The sequence below is a fragment of the Lytechinus pictus genome, chromosome 2, assembly GCF_037042905.1.
Source record: "Lytechinus pictus isolate F3 Inbred chromosome 2, Lp3.0, whole genome shotgun sequence".
Lineage (NCBI taxonomy): Eukaryota > Metazoa > Echinodermata > Echinoidea > Temnopleuroida > Toxopneustidae > Lytechinus > Lytechinus pictus.
In genome coordinates this window covers 44,222,209-44,244,679 of record NC_087246.1, presented here as the reverse complement: position 1 = coordinate 44,244,679, position 22,471 = coordinate 44,222,209, and the positions used below count along the sequence as shown (strand labels likewise).

The 22,471-nt window shown below is 36.5% G+C and overlaps 1 protein-coding gene across 1 annotated transcript; it reads right to left on the bottom strand.

The window, feature by feature from the left end:
• Window positions 1-403: 403 nt before the first annotated feature.
• LOC129254209 (ER degradation-enhancing alpha-mannosidase-like protein 2) lies at window positions 404-15,503 on the bottom strand. Its single transcript, XM_054892666.2, has 11 exons — window positions 15,453-15,503; window positions 11,264-11,386; window positions 10,216-10,326; window positions 9,170-9,315; window positions 8,513-8,638; window positions 7,037-7,248; window positions 6,448-6,589; window positions 5,741-5,865; window positions 3,855-3,999; window positions 2,171-2,289; window positions 404-1,813 (listed from the first exon to the last, which is right to left on the bottom strand). Exons 2-11 carry the CDS (start codon window positions 11,368-11,370, stop codon window positions 1,364-1,366), a joined length of 1,683 nt encoding a protein of 560 aa, XP_054748641.2. The 5' UTR covers window positions 11,371-11,386; window positions 15,453-15,503; the 3' UTR covers window positions 404-1,363.
• Window positions 15,504-22,471: the final 6,968 nt, after the last annotated feature.

Sequence of the window (22,471 nt, the reverse complement as noted above, 5' to 3'; positions counted from 1 at the left end):
AGTCGAGTAGAAGTGTTCCATATCAGGAAAAGTTGTTAAGTACAAGGTTTTTCGTTTGATTTGTGTTCTAGATGGGTTTTGAAGTAAATTTAGCTTGGTTGCCACCTTGGCAACCTTGGGCATTTTTCTAATTAGCATAATCATGTACGGTAAGTACTTTATATATGTAAAATGCAACTAATTTCAAACATGAAAGACTGAAAACATAAAATTTTTCTAAGGTTTCTTGTGACAAGGAATTAATTCATGACCTTATTTTTCATTTTTAAGTGAAGCAGTCATCGTAATCAGCATAATTTACATAATGAGCTAATTAGAATAAGTGTAACATACAATGTATAGACCTTTTGTGAATGTATATCCAGAAATCACCAAAACATAGATAATACAGCTCTTTTCAAGGTTTTCTATAACGATGAATTAATTAATGACTATGATTTTCCCTTTTATGTAGTATAATTGTCATAACTAGCATAATTAGTATAATTCTCTAATTAACATACCAGGGGCCGCGGAACCGGGGGGGCTGGGGGGGCTTCAGCCCCCCCACTTTTTTCCAAAACCGTGTACAAAAACGTAAAAATGACCATATGATTGTGATTTTTAGCATGGTCAGCCCCCCCCCCCCCCCACTTTGAAAACCGTTTCGCGGCCCCTGCATACATCTGCAATATATGTATTTCTTTATCATTATATATCCAGAAAACCAAAAACATGAATAAATATAGCTATTCTAGTATGGTGAGGAATACATTTAGGCAATGGTCTTATTTTTCAAGAAGCAGTGTTTTGTCGTAATTAGCATAATTCACTAATTAACATACATGTGTAATACATGTATAGGCCTACATGGATTACTTTGACATTTTATATCCAGAAAGCCTGAGAGGCGATATATCGTGGATGCAATATCTATATGTGTACTGAAGCAATGACATCACAAACATTCTTTTTGCATTTCATCAGTTTTTTGTACCATTTTTCGACTGAGCATGATGTAAAACATTCATTTGGCGGGAATTGGTCCATATGGACCCAAGCTGTGGACATATGAATACACAGTAAGCCCCATTGAAATGAGTGTATATTGGCCTGGTTCCAAACAGTTATGAACCAAGCCAATTAACACTGGTTTCAATGCAACTTATTAGGTATTCATTTCAATAGTCATACCTTGGGCCTACCATGGGCCAATTCATGTCAAAGCTGGTTTGGTTTTTCATCAAGCTCTACTGAGGCTATCAAAAACTCTGAAATGCACAAAAGAAATTTGATGACGCCACACTTGGGGACTCTATTCATTGAAGTTTGGTGTCATGATAATTGCAATATCATCATCATAACATACAGCACTGGAATGCAGTCATTCTAAATCAGAAAACATCTCTCCCAATATTGACATCCTGGCATGGAATGGCTGGGCTGAGCAATTGACGGCCGAGTTCAGTCCTCTCTGACTCAAATGTCTGCCGCCCTCGCTTGAATCCTCCCTGATATAATTCTGAATCCACTTCAACCGATCTTTCCTTCGGTTTAACGTCCTCAAAGCGTGCTCTATCCTGGAGTACTCATCGGTTGCACTGCCGCAGCACGATAGGGCCCCAATGTCTATAGGGTGTGCCTCAGTGTTGAAGATATACCCTCCAGTGCCGAGGAAACATTTACCGTGGGGCGTGTCCACAATTTTGGCGTGGCCTCCGTCTTGGTGGATGAAATTGTCCGGGTCAAAGAGAAGGTAGAGATACTTGAGGGTTTCAGCCAGAAAGAAAGACTCCATGCGGTTGTCCAACCTATGGGTCCTGACATCTTTTACCTGTATTACACAAAAGGAGAGCTTTTAATTTAATAGAAATAATGTATGTACATTTTTTAAAAAAAGTCATTTTTACAACTGCTTTACTGAAAAATGTATTAGCATTACTTTGAAATGTACATGTGAATAGGAGAACACAAAATTTCAAGAAAGTTAATGGAAAATTTACAGGGCAATTTAGAGGGCAAATCAGATACGACCAAAGTATGGGTTAAATGTAAGCAACAATAAGTGATTTAAAATATATTTTTCTATTTAGAATAGCTTTGACATGTTTTATACATGTTAACGAAGAAAACAGAATTTGAATGTTAGAATTTTTGGAAACCTTGAGATTGTATTCAAATCGACTCTTACACTGGTATAGCCACACTCTGTCTTGGTAGTTTCGATGGAAGTTAACACATCTCGGCCCATCTGAAGTAGGAAAGGATCTTTTGTAGCTTGGTATAAATACATCACACTCTCTACAAACTCTAGATATCAAAGACAAATTAAGATAATATGTTAAAAACTTATTGATAAGTCATAGCAACAAATGCATTTGGTAGAGTGTTTAAAGCATGTGTAAAAAGAGACAACTCAAAAAAGGAGCATGTCTACATTACTTTGAAAGAAATCGGTGATGCAATGTCTTATGAGCTAATAAATGTCAGATTAAATTAAAAATCAAGTTGCTCAATCTGATCAATTCATTGCACCATACATACATATGAGCATAAAATATGATTAGAGATAAATGTAAATTATAGTTGTAACAATCTCAAAATTAGTTTGAAGAGAAACCACACCATCCCAGTATTTGTTTGTCCACTATTTCATACCATCATCAATCCCTGAGTTCCGAGTCATTCACTCATCTATTCATTTCTTCCTTTATCAAGCCGTTTATTCCTTCAATTCATACATCTATCCACAGAGCTATTCAACTATTCACACAGCTATTCATCTTTTCACAAAGCCATTAATCCATCCATCATTCATCCTAATCCTACACACTATCCAGCTACCTGGGGAGCATTCCATGAAGAGTTTTGTCATTTATTTTTACTAACTAATTTTCTCTCAGCCAATGAGACAGAGACTCCAACTCTCCCGCTTTGGGCCGGAGATCTCCCACCGAAAGCCCATTTTCGCAAAATCTCCCGTTCTCCCGCTTGAGATTCAGTATCTCCCGCCCAGGCCCTGTGACTCCCGCTCAAGATGAATTTTCCTGCCCGAACACCTTTTTATAAACTGGAATTAAATTTTCATATCCAAGCCGATATTAAAGTTAAGTAGAACGTAAATGTAGCAGGCGCGAGCTAGCTAGATAGCATATAGGCCCTCCTACATTGCATACCAAAGACAGCGCATGCTACTTTGGTAATAAAACGCACACAGAGTGCTATGCACGGGATCGTTATGCTTTAGCTATACGGTGCATCCATGCACTAATCTTTGGTTTGTACAGCCTGGCGCACCCTGCTATGGCTTTGGCCATCTTACTCCAGAGATCATCATTAACTAACAGATGAGACAAGATATGGAAATGTCAATTTTAAGGTAAGGTAGTATTTTAATGTCTTCACTGGTTGATATGAATAAAGGTATCACAAAAATGTATGGTTTTGTAGATGCTTATCAATTTCATATGCATGCATGAATAATGATATATGAAAAGAAGTTTTATTAGGCCAAAATGTATTCTTTGATTCATTGAATTGTTATTTACTCAGTGCCATCATATATTGAAAAATTAACCTGAGATAGCATCCAAAACCCTGGACCCTGGCTGCAAGGGACTTCGCGCACATCAAGTTGAAGTCTCCAGTTTGCTAGGGAATCTAGGTGGGAGAATCTCCATGATCAGAAGGTGCTTGGCATTGGGAGTCTGATGAAACACAAGGATTTCTATTAGCTTATAACATTTGTCAGTGAAATCATTGTCAATTTGCTTCATGAAACAGCCCCCTTCATATTACCCATCAATCTCCAATCCTTCAATCCTTTTCTACATTCATCCACCATTCTATTGCTTCATTCATTTTGCAGTTTTTACCTGGCCTGAGTGGATAGCCCTCTCGCTTATCAACTGCCTTACTGTTGACTATATTGTAAAACTCTGGTAGGAATCCCAGCTGCCGCCACACCTGATGATTATTGTGTAGTGTTTTCATGCCGCTGTCTATCTTCCCTATCAGACTCTGGATGAACAGTAAAGCAGATAAACAATTGCATCAACAAAATCAAAATTATTAATAAAAACCAACATAAAATATACATTACTCTTTAAAGAGAGAGAGAGAGATAGTGTGAGAAAAGAATTAATAAAATACAGCTGAAAACAATAGTAAAACTGGAAGAGACCATGGCCCTGTTGCATAAAAGTTAGTCTCTTACTTTGCCAACCAATAGTAACTACCATGGTAATGATGATCAACAGCCAATCAGAATCAAGGATTCCATGCAAGTTACCATTGGATGGCAAAGTTACCATGATGGTAACTTTTATGCAACGGGGCCCATGAGGGCAAAAGAAGAAAGAAGTCAGATGGAGAGAAAAAAAAAAAAAAAAAAAAATGAATACAGTGGAGAAAGAAAATGAGAGAAATAGAAATAGAGAGGAGAGAGAGAGGGGGAGGCTGAAAAGGGGCCGGAAATGAGGTGAAACTGCCAATATCATATGTCTTGGACCAAAGAAACCTGTTCAACTGTAAAAGGCAAAATTTGACTTAGATGAGGCAAATTACATATTGGTCATTCCATGGAGTTAGGGGCACAAATTACAAAATGTCCATCTAGAATACATGTAGGTACATGTATAATAATGATAATATACCGATTTGTATAGCGCAGAAACTATGTGCATATATTCTACTGCACTGTAATTAAGAGCTTATGAAATGCTTGAGAAAAAAATTAGAAAAGGGGAAAAAAGAATGTATGAGAAATAATTGAAAAGACAGGTTTTTAGTCTAAGTTTGAACGTTTCTTACATCTATGGCAAACCATTCCAAAATCTTGGGGCTGTGCAGGCGAAAGCACGATCTCTCAGAGTTATCTTTGTATTACGAGTGGGGATGTGATGGAGTAAATTATCGTGAGAACTGCGCAGGTTGTGAGTGTGTCTGTGAACTTTTCTTTGTAAAAACTCGGAAATATAGCTGGGGAGTTGGCCACTTAGTGCCTTGTATACAATTAACAAAATCTTGAAAGATATTCGTTGGTGAACTGGAAGCCAGTGCATATCTTTTAAGATAGAGATGATCCTTGAAAATCTAGGTTGACTACAAATCAGCCGTGCACATACGTTTTTTACTCGCTGAAGACCCCCGATTTGAGACGAGGGGAGCCCATACAGCAAACTGTTACAATAATCTACCTTAGTAATAATACATGCATGGACAATTGTTTTCATGCTTTCATCATCAAAGTATTTTCGTATACATCTGAGGTTGTATATCATATGAAATGAGGATTTACACACATTGGTAATATGTGTTTCCATATTCAATTGCGAGGTCAAAAAATACTCCCAAGATTTCTTGCATTAGCATTTGGTTCTATGACTGAACTGCCAACTGATATCCCGTTGAAATCTAGCTTATTCCATTGTTAAGATGTACCGATAACAAGCAATTCTGTTTTACTGTCATTTAGCAGAAGTTTGTTATGCAGCATCCATTCACATATATAACCAACACAGTCTTCCAGAAGATAGATGCTCTGCTGCTGAGCTAGTAAGTCTGGTGTAAAAGACAAATAGACCGTTTCATTTCACAATAATAGACTCTCGGGTCTGAAATAATAATACATCATGATACTTGTATTTATTGGCAGATATTTGCCTGGGAATGACCCATATATATATATGCTTTGCATAATTTGGTTAAAAATATTGTTTCAACTTGGGCGATCACCCTTCTTGTACTCATTCTTCCTTACCTGTAAACCTGGCCAATACGCATCTAGAGACTGAAAGACTGGCATGGTGACCTGACCTTTCATCATGTTGACCCACATATACCAATCGTCTTTCTTGGAGTACTGGTAGATCACTTTCTCATATTCTACAATGAAGGAGAATAAGAGGTGATAAGTTACAATATGATCCACACATATCAAATCTTAGAGCTCTCATTTCTGATGAAAGAGTTGAAACCTTTCCCTCCTCATCAGGAATGTAGGAGAGTGCCTATCTCTCTTTCACACCAACTGATTACATGAGCTGTTCAGAAGTTATGTGTTACTTAACCCATTGGAGACTAAGCACACATACATGTGGGTGGGAGTCTATGGAAATCATGTGTTAAAGTGATTTCATTTAGTCTCCAACAGGTTGACTGTTGACACATTCTTTGAGTCTGTGCTTGTAGACTAGCAGGCCAAGGGAACAATAGAATTATCCATTCTCCATGAAATATCCAGAACTCTGGCAGAGACTTGATATTCCTAGTATAAAATGTACGTTTAATCATATCAGCACCAACCGATCTATCACTAATTAGAACGCTCATGAATATTCTAGCGGGGATATAATTCTTTATACATGTATCAAAGCAGAAAACTTCCTGTCACCAAATTTTCTTTTCTAGTCTTTACATTACTACATGCACATGTACTATATAATTGAATCTGATTCCACATCTCACCTTTAAACATATCCATGAGTTGTTGGTTTCCCAGGAGGAGGCTCCCTTTCACTAAGTACTCAAGGTAAGAGTCAACTCCTGCACCTATTCCTGAATCTAGAGCGGTCCATTTCCCGGTCTGGATATTGACATGATTCCCAACCTATCAATGAAACATATGATGGAGTGTTTATTGAGACTGACATCTAATGCCTATACAACTTAAAATCATTATTTTACTTCAAGTCCAAGATTAAAAAGACATATTCAAAATTGAAATGATTAACAATAAAATAAATTTTAAGAAATAGGAAGTCACGTTTGGTGAAATAAGACCTGGTTTCATGAGTGATGAATCAATTAACTTACTGTATATAACCTAAGAGAATATTAAGCCAATACTTCGGTACACATATTTTTGTGATTTCTTGTTAATTTATTCTGCATTTTCACAAGTTGTGATTTTCATGATTTTGGTTTTGTTTTCATACCATAGCACTATGGCAATAGATGGGAATGGCAATTTTTTTAGCAACATTGAACTTCCAAGACAAAAATAATCCACAATAACTATAATTTGTGAATACACCTCTGCAAAACAGAAACATACCATTCCCACTTCTGACTTGAAGCCCCAAAGTGAATCCAAAGCCCTGAGAGCCTTCTCCTCAAAGACAGGGTCACCGGTGAGTCGGCTCAGGGTACCGAACTCTACTATGAAGGTACCAATACCAGCGGTACAGGACACCGCTGTCTCTCCCTTGGGAACCCCATGAAGAAGATTCACGGTGCCGTATGGCATGCCAGTGGGGGTGTCAAAAGCTAATATAAAAAGTGAAAGAAAGAAGATATATGATCTATTTTATTTAATAATTATTTTTGTTTTTTATATTCATTTCTAATTTATTATTGCTGATGATAACACTTTTTGGAAATCATTTAAAGCGACGACAAATTTGAAAAAAAAATTCTATGTGCCTTGAACAAAACCAGCAGTACAAATTGTTTGTTTGTCAACAAACGGTAAACCAAAATCTATACAATGAAAAGACTGAATACTTCGCTGGCTCGCATAACACTTGGCTTAGATTTTGCGTGTAAAATAGTTTGAGTGCGTAATCTTTCCCATGTAGTGTCTTCGATATGAATATAAATTGCGTGTCCTCTTCAGCCTTTCAGGCGAATAATTTCTATATCACTTCTGATATACGGCACTCGTGAACATCAAGAAAAAGGATTTGGAGTAATCAAGAGAACGATAAAGCAGCAGGAAAGTGACTTCATATTGTTTGGTAAGTTTAATACAATAGTTTAAACCTAAATGACCTTTGACCTTGACATGTAGTGTCTTCGATATGAATATAAATTGCGTGCTCTCTTCAGCCTTTCAGGCGAATAATTTCTATATCACTTCTGATATACGGCACTCGTGAACATCAAGAAATATTATTTGGAGTAATCAAGAGAAGGATAAAACAGTGGGAAAGTGAATTCATATTGTTTGGTAAGTTTAATACAATAGTTTAAACCTAAATGACCTTTGACCTTAATAGTCATGTTCCTGAAATGTGCACAGGATATTCAGGGATACATGGTTGCTCTTAAGTCCAAGTTTCAGGAACTAGATCCATAAACTTTCATATTTACGATGACATGATTCCCCCAACATGGTCTAAGTTCATTGACCCTAAATGACCTTTGACCTTGGTCATGTGACCTGAAACTCAGGCATGATGTTCCGTAATACTTGAATACCCTTATGTCTAAGTTTCATGAACTAGGTCCATATACTTTGACATTTCAAAAACTTAACCTCGGTTAAGATTTCAATGTTGATGCCGCTGCTGTCGGAAAAGCGGCGCCTATAGTCTCGCTCTGCTATGCAGGCGAGACAAATATTGCATTTCCATGAAATTCTATGAATTTTTTGTTCTCTTCAAATTTTGCATTTTTTCTTTTCCATATTGCAGAAAACTGGGGACTTATAGGCAAACACACTTTAGAAACAAATTTTTTTTTTTTTAATACTAGTATTTTTGACAAATATTTAAATAAAATAAAAAAACAGATGAGTGTATATACTAACCTGGAAGTAGTTTCCTTGCTACTGTCTCAGCCATGTCTAAGAGTGGACCTTGACACGGCCAACCAGATGGCACATCCATGCCAGCTCTATGAGATAGAAGATGGGAGGATAGCAGACCACCTACCACTGCAAACAAATGTAAAACAATATATGCATTCGTACTCTAGATTAGTCATATGAGCGTCGGCTATCATGGGGAGTGGATAATCATTTGCTGACCCCACACTTTGTGAAACGAATTGGAAATATCTGTTATAGAGATCTCTGTGGGAAAGCAAATACAGTGTACCAGTGAGAAATCCTTCAACCAAGCCTGCTTTTAGCCTTCCGCAACTTGTTAGGTCGGGGAAAGTGAGATAATGACTTTACCATCATTTAAATTACATAACATCTGCTGATCATAAATCTTTTTCTACTCGGAGCAATTTATATCCACATAATGTCAAATTCCCCATGAAAACAGATGATAATGTGCCTTTAAAGGACAAGTCCATTGCAACAATATGTTTATAGATAAAAGAGAATCAAACAAGCATAATGCTGAAAATTTTGTCAAGCTCGGATGAAAAATAAGTAATCTATATGACATTTTAAAATTTTGCTTACTTTTCACAAATCAATATATGTATATATGTATCGCAAGTATCACATATTTACCTCTTATATTGGTCTCAAAAACAGAAACGTTGAGGTCATCTTCGAATGACAGATGATCGACGAGTAAATTGGCAACTCTCTGAAACTCAGTATGGTTACCTAGGATGACCAGTGTATCCAAGGCATCAACAAGAGTCAATGAATAGCTGTATTATAAAGACACAAATCATATGGTGACAAAATGAACTCAAAGAACAGTATAAGCGATCATAAAAATTATCAGTTTTCAGCTAAGATTTTATGATTTCACAAAGAAAAAGTTTATTTCAATGTACCAGAACTAGATCTATGATAATATGGTGGCATTTAATCTTGATTTTAAAGACAATCTCATAAAATACTTGTTTGCTGCAACTACTTCCTTTTACCTTTAACTTTGTATTATAAGATAATAATAATAAGTCAAATCTCTGAGGACCACAGGAATATATAACAGATAATGTAAATAACATGTTCTGCATCTTCTGATCTGAAATAATAATGCTTCATATTAAATTGAAATTCATTTTATTCAAGATTGTTAATTGATTAAAAACATCATCAAATTAGACATTTAAAATATTGTTACAAGAAAAAAAGGACAACAATAAGAATATACAGTACTAAAAAGATAAGCCTCCCAAAATTTGAGTTAGGCAATTATTTGATGTATCTATTGTCATTACAAAAATAGGGGTTTTTATTTTGCAATAAGTTTTGCACCTACCATTTCCGTTTGTTTCTTTGCTTGCTAAATTTGATACCCATGATTTTCTCTTTCTCTCTTATTATGACAGTTTATTAAAAATTTGATTTTAATTTAATACATGTTTACATTTATGAATATATGTAGGCATCAGCCAATGTGGAGAACCTCTCATAGCATTTGTTATTCTTTTAGGTAATCCCCAAACATTGGCTGGTGCTCAATTTCATACTCCAGTATTCTTCTTTTTGTGTGTTATCCATGTAAGTTTTCAATTGTAATCTTGTCATGTTTGTTATCATCTTGCCTCAAAATAAAATAAATTGATAAAAAAATTAATATAAAATAATAATCACATTACCTGCCCCATGTATCTGTGCCGTCACAGGTCAAGGGTTGAAGCTCATCGTATGGAAAGGCATGCTCCAAGTAACTATCATAGGCAAACTGAAACATTGCCTTTACCTTTTCCCTGCAGTAAATGGGGGAAAAGATGTAGTGATTTAAATTTAATGTCTAGAACAGTCTTTTCACCCAGTAGTGAAAATCATCAATGTGTTTTGAAAGAATTTCTTAGGATTCTAATAGAATTCATTCTTTTAATGATTAATAGTGAAGTCATTTTATGCACAGAAATGACTGTGGCAAAAGGCTCCCGGACCTGAAACATTGAAAGACTCAAAATAATGTGTCCAACACACTACAGGACTACACCCAAAACTGTTGGTGCGACATCTTTAGAACTGATATTTGTTATATTTTGAATGTAAAGGCATTTGAAGAGGTTTTTTGCTCCATTTTTTCATGATATCCTTCCTAAACATTAAAAAAAAATGAAAGCTCACAGCGATAATTCTTATCTTTAATTCTACTTTCATTATTTTTATAAATCAAGTCCATCCCAACAAAAGATGCAGATTTGACAATAAGGAAGCTCTTCATTGATCCCAATAAATTACAATAGTGGAAATTTTGTGTGATGAGGAAAAATAAATACACTTCAAATATCATATAACAAAAGAAATGAATAGTGAATAGGTGGTTCCTTCCTTTGCATAGTGACCAGAATGTGCAAAATCTTCCCTTCCCTTCCTTTTCCTTTCCCTTCATTTTAGTTCCATTTCCAACAGTTACAATTTGTTTTGTACATTTTTATATACTAATTAAAGCAAAAATACAAAAATTGTTATCAAAATTACCATATAAACAGGTAAAATGAAATACGGTGTAATGTTATTTTACATCCAATAATTAGAAATTTCAAGGAAATTTTCAGTGATATGTTTGTTTGATTTTACTCTGTTTATCAAAACCAACTGTTTGTATTAAACTTGGATGGACTTGACCTTTCATATTTAGATTTCATTTCTTAATATATGATGTTTTATAATATTGTTACACTATCTTACCTATAGAGTGGAAGTTCCTCTGTAATATCACCTCTTGACATACATCCTAAATAGGTTACCATGAGCAACAAGGGCATGAATACCACACTGACTAATGAGATATACATTCTCCTCTTTCACAATCTGAATTAAAAATAGACAAACAAAAATCAAATAGCATACCGGTAGTTAAATTGGTAAAAAGAGACTTGGATCATCAAATCAGAAAACAATTGACCTTGATCATGTGACTTGAAACTTGTGCAAACTGCCAAATTATTAGGCCTATACTTGATAACCCATATGCCAAACTTTCATAAAATAGGTCTTTGTACTATGGATTGGAATTTCAAATATGTAAACCAGAGTAAAGATTTTATGTTGACCTTGGCACTCTCATTTGAAAAGTGGCATCTGTATCTCTGCTGCCATGCATGCGCAAAATTAATGAAGAAGTAAAAACAAGTGGAGCGCCTCTGGCAGTCTCACCTGCATCACACAATTTAATATAGCAGCAGTGCCGACTTTGAAATCTACTCCTATAAATTAATTATTCACAAAAAACACCATTCATATGATACAATACTACGTTCATTGACAATAAATTACATTTGACCTTGATCATGCAACCTAAGACTTGTTAGTGATACTTGATTACCCCTATATCCACATTTTATAAACTATATCTTAACTTTGAAAGTTATGATAGCAATCTTATAATTACCTCCAAAATGGCCAAAGTTCAATGACCTTTGACTTTGGTCATGTGACCAGAAACTCGCATGAGATATTCAGTGATACTTGATTACTCTTATGTCCAAGTTTTATGAACTAGATCCATACACTTTCAGAGTTATGATGGTTATTCAACAATTACCCCCAACTTGGTCAAAGTTCATTGACCTTAAATGACCTTTGACCTTGATCATGTGGCCTGAAACTCTCACAGGATGTTTAGTGATACCTGATTACTTTTATGTCCAATTTTCATTAATCACATCCATAAACTTTTTAAGTCATGATGGTAATTCAACAAAGTTTCAACTTAACAAATTCAACATTGATTCCATTTCTATCTCAGGCAATGACATCCCCTTGTCAAAATCATGTCGCCATCTTGGAGTTATCTTTTATTCTCACATGTCCATGTCCAACCAGATCACAAACATTTGCAGTTCGTTATCAATTGCGCAATATTGGTTTCATAAGAAAATATCTCACTCGCTCAGCAACAGAGAAATTGGTACATTCACTCATTTCTTCACGATTCGATCTTGTTAATAGCCTCCTTTACAACTTACCAGATTCTCAACTTGAAAAATTGCAAAGGTTGAAAAATTGCAAAGGTTGCAAAATGCAGCTGCGCGTATTGTAACTCTATCTAGCAAGCGCAGCCACATCACCCCTATATTGAAAACTCTTCACTGGTTGCCCCTGAAGGAACGCATAGTCTTTAAAATCCTTCTTTTGATTTTTCATATAGTCAATGGAACTTCCCCCAGTTACAATAGGTCTTTGATGCATCATTACCTTCTACCCCAGTCTCGATCGGCAATTTTGTTATGATTCATAACAAAAATGGCCGATCGAGACTGGGGTAGGAGAGAACTTTTCATTTTTTGAGGTTCCAGTCTGTGCCTCGATGTCAGGATTTTACCACTCGATAGACCTTCATCCATATAATCGTGGTAAGTGCATAATTTCTGTTTTCAAAATTTATCTTGCTAGATATTTTGACCATAATCTACCCTTGTCCCGTGAGTATGGGTAAATATACGGTGAGCTCCTGGGCTGGTGATTTTTCATAAAAAAGATGCATTTCCTAGGGAAATCCATCTTTGTTTTGGTCAGTCTCTTATATATGGATGGGGGTTCAAGACTCCAATGATGAAGAAGTATTTTATGTCAATTTTTTTTAAAAAGACATCATCATGGATGATGGAGTCCTCAAGACTAGGAAAACCTACGGTGTGTGTAGACCAATGCTATCCCGAACCCACCCACGGGTACATTACCGCCGCCGTGCACAGGATAACCACTGGCACGGCACTTGCAATAATTTGAGGCCTATTGGCAAGACTTCCAGGGGGGCGTTTCATGAAAGGACTTGTCGGACGTTTCATCCGACGTTTTCATCCGACAGTTACCATAGTAACAGTGCTTCTCAGCCAATCAGAATCAAGGAAAGATGTCAGATCTGACCACTTGTCAGACAAAAATGTTGATGAAACGGTCCCCCGATGTCCACTATATCTAAAATCAAGTAAGCTTTGGATATGAAACTTACCAAACGATATGAAGCCAATTTCATTTCCTCTCTGTCTTTCTGGTACTTTATATCGATGATTTTTCTTGATGTCGAAGCAGACATGGAGCCGATTCGCTGGTTTTCTCTAAACGCACAGAGAGGGCGCGCGATATTATTTAATAAACTTGCTTGTTTACGTCGTTTACGTCAGATCAGCTGTACTGCTGGTTGCGTTCTAGGCTCTCCGCATTTTTTCGCTGTTCAGCGTTATTTTATGATGTAGCGCCATCAGCGATTATACGTGAGATGCATCCTGTTGATTTTTTTGGTACAATTTCCTATTATGCGCCGGCGACTTGGATCTAGACTGTTCGATAGGAAAAATTCGCATTTCGATTGTTGTTTGCGTAATTTGCGTATTAAGGATCGGACGGAGTATCTTGGCTGAGATTTAGAGGTAAGCGTTTAAAATCCCTTTTTATAAATACGTTCGAGCACATTTTTAAATTTAATTAAAATGATAAGATTTAGATGAATAAATTTAGTATATTGTGAAGATTTTGGCGTGTGTCATTCTCTCAGACTCAGTCTCACATTCGTGTCTAGACCAAAAGCTTCAGTCTCTGTATTTTGGTTGTTCCGCTGAACTACGTTGGCTCCACTCACCATACATAGACTGAAGAGGATGGGGGCCCGTACCTACAGCCAACATATAGTGAACTAGCGTTTTATAGATCGCGATTTAAAACTGTTTTTTAAGCAAAATTAAAAGTTTCATGGTTTCCATTATCAGGGAAATATAAATAACTAAAGTAATTGCATACCTTGGGCCAGAGTTATTGAAAAAAATCCTCTGGATGATTGAGAAATCTGTCATCTAAGACATTTTCACCTGACCTGACGGTTTTTCTTGCAAGTTGCCAACTTGAATGACGTCATTATCGTTATTAACTTTTTAATGTCTCGATATATCGCGATTATAACTAGTATCGTTTATCTATGGTTTCGCTCGCGCGCATATGGAGCAGATCGTATAATATCGATATCACATTCGTGATTGTTGACGCCCTCTCCGTTCGTTTGTAAATATTTCATAGTTTGGCTGCCATTTTGACCATTTTTATCGTGTTCAACCCAATTAAACATCGGTAAATTATAATTTTCATACCTTTTCATCTATATCATTTAAAGTATTTTAATAATGGAATATGTAGTATTAAAAGTTTGTCGTTTATAAATCCTTAGAGTGTAAATTCGATGTGTAAAATTACATCAAACTTTGGACTGTGAATTGACAAAAGGGAGGGAGTGAGAACACATGCGAGCCCACACGAACACTCTACCGTCGGTAAATGGGGATTACAGTAAAATGTCAGAAATTGTTGAATAAATCCCCAGAAAAGACGGTTATTCCTGTCTAATTCGTGTGATGAATGAAAACGTCAAAATTCATTATGAAATGACATGCGTTGACCGTTGTTCGAGGTTACTAACCTCGCATGCTTTGTGCGAGTGTCCCGAACCAGGCTCCATGGAGAGTAAGCCTACGTAAAGTAGACTGATTTTTACTCTCCAGGAGCCTCCAGGCTACTCTACTAGTACTACTTCAACTTTTTTTGTTTTTTTACTAGGTCTAGTGAAATCCACGTGAAATGAACTAGCCTACGCTGCCGCTGGTCCCCTGGCGCGGCCTGGCCATGTCATGGCCTAACGGCCACGCCCCCGTCCCCGGCCGCGACGTGCGATCAGATCCCGCTGAAGAGACGGTGTCACTTGTGTGTGTGGAGGCAGAGTCAGAGACAAACACAGATGCAGAATAAGTTATGCTACTTGTAATAAAGAAATAGTTTTCCGTATTGATCACAGTGCAATTTAAACAGTCATAATCATGAATAATATAGACGCATTATTATTTTAACTCTGTATAATTAATTACAAATATCAATATTCAAAAGTCCTTACCTCCAACAAAAGCGAAGTCGCAGAATTGCAGGATCGACTGTATGTATCACTGAACTAGAGATTTCTAGTTCAGTGGTATGTATACGTACCGTAATTTGAGAAACGGTATCGTTGAAGAGGGAGAATTAGAAGAAAGGGAAAAAATAATTCATGATCACAGGCCCCGGGTCACAGGCCAGGCCCAATCAGTGGCGTAACAGGCGGGGGGTAGGCTGCCCCCCCCCCCCCCCGGGAAAATAATTCAAAAAAAAATATAAAAATAAAAAAATATAAAAATAAAATAAAAAAACGGGAAAAGGAGAAAGGGGAGGGAGAAAGAAAGGGAGAGGGAAGGGGGGAAAGAGGAAAGGACGAAAAAAAAAAGAAAAGGAAAGGGAAAAAGTGAAAAGTAAACTAAGAAAAAACATTTAAAAAATGGAAGCGGAAGGAACGAAAGAAGAACATGTTAGAAAGGACAAACCATTCCGAAATAGCCCTACTAATACATTAACATGATTAAGAAGGGAAATGAATTAAAAGATGACAAGCAAAAGCGGGAAATTATAATAGAATGAGCCAAAAGCTAAACTTAAAAGCAAAGAAAAGGGATAAGAAGAAAGAAAAAAAAAATCGAGTAAATTGACGTAATATTGACCTATGGCCTATGAGCAAAATATTGTCTGAAAGCATAATTTCTCACATGATATATTATTTGTTTGCAAGGTAGGTGATAAATGCTGTGTTTTGAAAGTCAAAATGGCCTCTACAGGCCCTTACGGCATAGGCGGATCCAGGTGGGGGCCCGAGGGGTCCGCCCCCCCCCCCCCTATTGGCGGAGAAAACAAAGGGAAAAAAGGGAAAGAAAGAAAAAAAGAAGGAAAAGAAAAGAAAAAAAAGAAGAGGAGGAAGACGAGTGAATAAAATAAGATGAGAGGAAGACTTGGAAAAAAAAAACATTTCATGTCACTATATAAAATTTTCGCTCGCACTTCGCGCTCGTATTGCCTGTTAAGTGATTCACATATCTTGTTCAACAAGGAGCTTAAATATCAAGTTTGAAAGTCAATATACAAAACATATTTCTCCGCGGAAATCGAACTTTCATTAATTTGTGTGATTTTCAAATTGATTTTTAAAAAGTGCTCTGTAAAAATGTCAGTTTTATGGTCTGAATATTAACATTTTTCGCTCACGCTGCGCGCTACCGAATTTTTATTTATCAGGTACCTAGTATTTTCATGTATTTCATAAAATTTTCAAAATATCCCTTTTCAGTCAAAACGTATCAGCTAGCACTGCCATGCTTGCATTTTGATTGGTATGTCTCAATATTGATAACAAACTACTTAAAATCCCCTTTTCATGACAGTTTATCAAATTTCGGCTCGCGATTTGCCTCGCATTAATGGTTCAAAATATATAAACTGATTACTGATGCATCCTATTCATAATAAAAAAAAGTGCTTGAAATGTACAGTGTTCAGGCCAAAATATCAGATTCCGCGCCCTCATTATGCATTAATGAATAAGATATCAATTTAATAATTAAATTATTCCGTTTGTTTAATTTCGCGGTTAGTAATCAAGTGCGATTTATATCCACCTTACAATTTTCCTACAAGTGTTTGAAATATAAAGCTGAAGTTGACCCCCTTTTCAGATCGGAATATAAAATATTTCAAGCTCACGCTTCGCGCTTGCTTTTATTTTCATGATAAAAGATGTATTTAGAATGCCTAGTTTCTAGCTCTAAATCTAAAACACGCGCGCGCATGTTTTTCTGATCGCCCTTTGTGCTCGAATTATTAATGTAGGAAGATCCCCATTTTTCATCCCTTTCATTATTTACAAAACATGAATAGAGTGTCCCATTCTAGGTCTAAATCTCGAATTTTTCCGCTCGCGCTTCGCGCTCGCATTATTTGATTGTTGAAATATGTAACGTCTTCATGGCTAAGTGCAAGCAGTCCTTAAAAGGCATTTTTCGATCAGTTCAAAACGTATACAAACATTTTCTGCTCGCGCTTTGCGCTTGTATTATTAATGTAGGAAAATCCCCTCTTACTCATCCTTTTCATGATTTACAAAACATGAATAGAGTGTCCAGTTCTAGGTCTAAAACTAGAATTTTTCCGCTCGCGCTTCACGCTCGCATCAATTGTTTAGTTATATAGCTATCCTGTTCATGATTACAAAAATTGTTTAAAATTTTCCATTCTTTATGTAGAAATGTCAAAAATTTTCAGTTTGCGCTTCGCGCTCGCATTATTTGATTGTTGAAATATGTATGGTTCTTCATGGCTAACTGCAAGCAGTCTGTAACAGGTAGGCCTACCTTTCCGATCAGTTCAAAACGTGTATCAAAAATTTCTGCTCGCGCTTTGCGTTCGTAGTAATTATTGCAGGCACATCTTTTTTTTCAGAATGTTAAAATTTTAGGAAAAAATACATATAATTTCACAAAAAATTTGCTCGCGCTTCGCGCTCGCATTATAAAATAAGGATGATATTATATATTTATGTTAATTTAAAGAATAAAGCTAAGAAGTGGCTTCTAGGACTACAAACAAAAAATCATCTTCGAGCGGCCGATCGGGGAAAATATGGGTAAAAAAATTCCGCCCCCCCCCCCTAATGGCGAAGGCTGGATCCGCCCCTGCTTACGGTATTATGTAGGTCTACAGAATGTGACTAGTGACAAATGACTTCAACGGATTTTGACTTTGCTCGACTAAATGGTGTTGTATGAGTGAAATATTGTCTGAAAACATGATTTATAAAAAATATATATCATATCTTATGTAATACAGGTGATAAATATATTTCAAAATTAAAAATATACACTCTAAAAACAAATCAGTTAAAAAAATGACTAGGTAATAGGGTCAGCTGGGTGCAACTGTTATTCTAGTCATATTTGACTATTTTCTAGTCGTATTTTACTAGAACATAGTTATTTTTGACTATTTCTAGTCGTATTTTACTAGAACATAGTTATTTCTGACTAGAATATATGTCAGAAATGTGACAAGACATATCAGTTGCACATAGCTGACTACTGGTCTAGTCAATTTGACTGATTTGTTTTAAGAGTGTATAAGCCCTTTTTGTGAAACTGACCCCATTCATATTGTACATAATACGATAAGGGCCGATGGTGGCCATTTCAATTTCAAAATGCAGCATTTATCACCTTAATGACACAAGATATGATACATCTACTTAGAAACCATAGTTTCAGACAATATTTTGCCCTTAGTACATCACAATTATATGCAATATTTATGGCCAAGCAAGGTCAAATTCTATTTTTAGCCGGACCTATGGCAGCCACTATGAATTTCAAAGTACAGCATCACCTCTATCCAGTGGCGTAGCTACGGGGGGGGGGGGGCTTGGGGGCACGTGCCCCCCCCCCCTGAGATTTGGTGTGCCCCCCCAGGTGCTTCCCCTGAAAAAAATTGGCAGAGCAAGAAAAAAAGGGAGAAGAAGAAAGAAAAAAGGAAAAGACGAAGAAAGACAGAAGAAAAAAGAAGAGGAAAATAAGAGGAGGAAGACGAGTGAATGAAATAATGTGAGGGGAAGACTTGCAATTTAAAAAAAAATTCTTTTCATGTTACTATATAAAATTTTTGCTGGCGCTTCGCGCCAGAATTGCCTGTTCGATGGGATTCATATCTTGCTCAATAGGCTGATATGGAGCAAGTTTTGAAGTCAATATGCAAAACATATTTTAGCTCGGACATCGAGCTTTCACTCTTTTTTTCATTTACAAATTTAAGTGCTCTGTAAAATTTCCGTTTTATGGTCTACATATCAGCATTTTAAGCTCTCGCTGCGTGGTCACATTGTTTGATTTGCCAAGTTCATATTTTCTACGTGTATTCCATAATGTTCCATGAAACAAATGTATTCAGAATGCCAAGATTCTAGGTCTAAATCTAAAACATGCGCGATAGCCTGCATGTTCTTTTTTAAAATGTACTTCAATTATCCAGTTTCACATCAGAATATCAATAATTGTCTGCTCATGCTTCACGATCGCATTATTAATGAGACCCAATTGACTATATCTTATTTATGACTTACAAAATATGAATAGAGTGTCCCGCTCTTAGGTCTAAAATCTCAATTTTCTTCCTCTCGCGCTTCGCGCTCGCATCAATTGTTTAGTTACATACCTATCCCATTTATTAATACAAAAAGTGCTTAGAATGACCTTTTTTTTAGGTCGGAATGTCAAAAAATTTGCTCGCGCTTCGCGCTCGCATTATTGAAATACATGTATATACCGTCTTCGTGGTTAACTGTAAGCAGTCCTTAACAGGTCCCTTTTCTATAATGCTAGAAAAGTTGATAAAAATTTCTGATCGCGCTTGGCGTTCGCAGTAAACATCTAGTTACATACGAATCTTGTTCAGGATCACACATAACATTGCCCAGAAAATTAAATTTTCAGGAAAAAATACATTAAAGTTTTAAAAAAATCGCTCGCGCTTCGCGCTCGCACTTTTTATAAGGCTTATGAGATTATTTTATGTTTATGTTGTTTTATAAGAATAAAACTAAGAAGTGACTGATATAGGTGAAGATAATTTCGGGCCCCGTCCCCTATTGGCGAAAGTCGGATCCGCCCTTGTGGACACATACACACACACCGGAAAAATGGCCGGTGCCCCCCCCCCTGAAAAAGCAAGGACCCCCAGTGCCCCCCCCCCCCGGGAAAAAAATCCTAGCTACGCCACTGCCTCTATCATGACCAATCTGCGATGTATTTAGTTAGAAATCATGTTTAAGACAATATTTTTACTCGTACATGACAGTCATATGCATTTTATGATCCCCACTCTTGTGAAAATAATTTAGTTAGGGCTTGTAGCGGCTATTTTGAAAGTCAAAATATAGTATTTATCACCTGCATGGAAGATGAAATGCTATAATTCATCAAAATTATGTTTTCAAATGATATTCATACAACAGGATTGAATGGATGTCATAGTCAAGCAAATCCAAATTCTTAAAAAAATATACACTGTTATAGAAAAATCTATCCTTAAAATAAAAGAACTTCCTGCAGCAGAGTCTCGAGAACACCTGTAATCTTACCAGATTGCGTAATCTTATATCATGTAAAATTACAGGACATTGGTATTTGGTGTATGGAACCTTACAAATTTCCTTTAATAAAACACCCTTTTCCTCTTTTTAAACAGACCTGTTCTGTTGAATTGCAGAAAAATTCCTATTTTATGAATTTACAGAATGATTCTGTTATTGCTTTCTGCAATTTTTTTCTGTAAAATCAGGGTTTATTAAACAGTGTATGTCCCCATTTACATGATGTACATAATACTGTTAGGGCCTAAATAGGGGCCATTTTGAATTTCACAATGCAGCATTTATCTTATGCATGACAAAAGAAAATTTAGGTCTCGCTAGAAAACATGTTTTCAGACAATACTTTACTCGTAGACCACAATTATATGTAATTTATGGTTCTTACTCTTGTGAAAATTAGTTTCTCCATTCGCATTGTTCCCCGGCATTGTACATGATAAATATAGGGCCTATGGCGGCCATTTTGAATGTCAAAATACAGCATTCATCACATACATGGCATATCAAATAATATATTTTGTTAACAATTATGTTTTTAGTCAGTATTCCACTCGTTTATCTTAATAATAATGCATTTAAGTGCCACTCTTGTGAATTTTTTGGCCCCCATTACCATTGTACATAATACTGTTGGGACCAGTGGCGGCTGTTTTGAATATCAAAATAAAGCAGTTTTCCCATACATGACATATGATATATCTCGTTAGTAAATGATGATTTGCATACATTGCTTCGTTCATAGATCACAATTACTTGCAGTTTAGTGCTTATTTTTGTGAAAATTAGTTTTCCTTATTCATATTGTTAATAATAGAGTATACATGCAGGGGACAATGGCGGCCATTTTTTTTGGGTCACACCTTTATGAACTATTTTGAATTGTCAATAGATAAATGAGTTTTTCCCTACTTCACTGAAATTAGCCAAATGTGTAACTACAGGCATAGAAGGATATCATCTGTATTATCTTACTATAGACCCATTTCTATTTTATTTTCAGTCTCTAAGTTATACACAAACGTTTATTGTCATATTTAATGTCATAATTTAATACAGAGCGTTGCCATATAGGGCTTTGCCTTTCCCCGTTGAGACTCTTATTTTTTTTAATAACTCATAGATTATGCCCATGTTTTACATTTCATGATCATTATCCTCAGTCTAATAAATGCATGTAAAGGCTCGAGCGGACATCGGTTGTTTGGGGCCGCAGAATATAACAGCCTACACCGACAGCTCCCCCCCCCCAACATAATGCACTCTTAGTCTATGGAACACTGCACCTCGGATCTGCATTAACAAGTCTACCCGATGTCGTCTTCGAGCAGGCGTGCATCTCCTTGAGCTGAGCAAACATCGCGGGGAAAAAATCTCTCAACGTCATCACTCACCACTTTCACACAGAAACACGAGACTGATCAAACCTCGCGCAACTCGAGAATTTTCCCGCCCTTTGGGGATGATCGTCTGTTTGGTGAAGCGTAATTTGCATTTCTCAGATGAGTTGTGAATATTTCAGCTGTATTGTGTGGTGTACATAGTCGATGTATTATCAGGTTCAAATTTGCAAAGACTGCATGGGGTCAACCCTGGGAGCGAGCACCTTTAAAAGTACATTTTGGATCCCACTTTGCACCTAAATTCAGATATTAGAGCACCTTTGAAGTTGCACTTTCAGAAAGGGGTACGTTATCATTAGCCAATCATCATATTCTTCTTCATTATATTCATCATCATCCAGGGGCCGCGGAACGGTTTTTTTTTTTTTGGGGGGGGGGGGCTGACCATGCAAAAAATCATGATTGGATGGTCATTTTACGTTTTTTACACGGTTTTGGAAAAAAGTGCGAGGACTGAAGCCCCCGCTCCCCCCCCCCCCCCCCGCGGCCCCTGTCATCACCATCACCACCATCTTCATAATC

What these genes read in the sequence shown, in the direction of transcription:
- LOC129254209 (XM_054892666.2), bottom strand. Translation starts at nt 11,370, where the DNA reads ATGTATATCTCATTAGTCAGTGTGGTATTCATGCCCTTGTTGCTCATG. An exon ending in ACTCATGGATATGTTTAAAG is followed by an intron (nt 5,866 to 6,447) that starts GTGAGATGTGGA and finishes CCTTCATTGTAG; the next exon opens with AATATGAGAAAGTGATCTAC. An exon ending in CGTATTGGCCAGGTTTACAG is followed by an intron (nt 4,000 to 5,740) that starts GTAAGGAAGAAT and finishes CTGTTCATCCAG; the next exon opens with AGTCTGATAGGGAAGATAGA.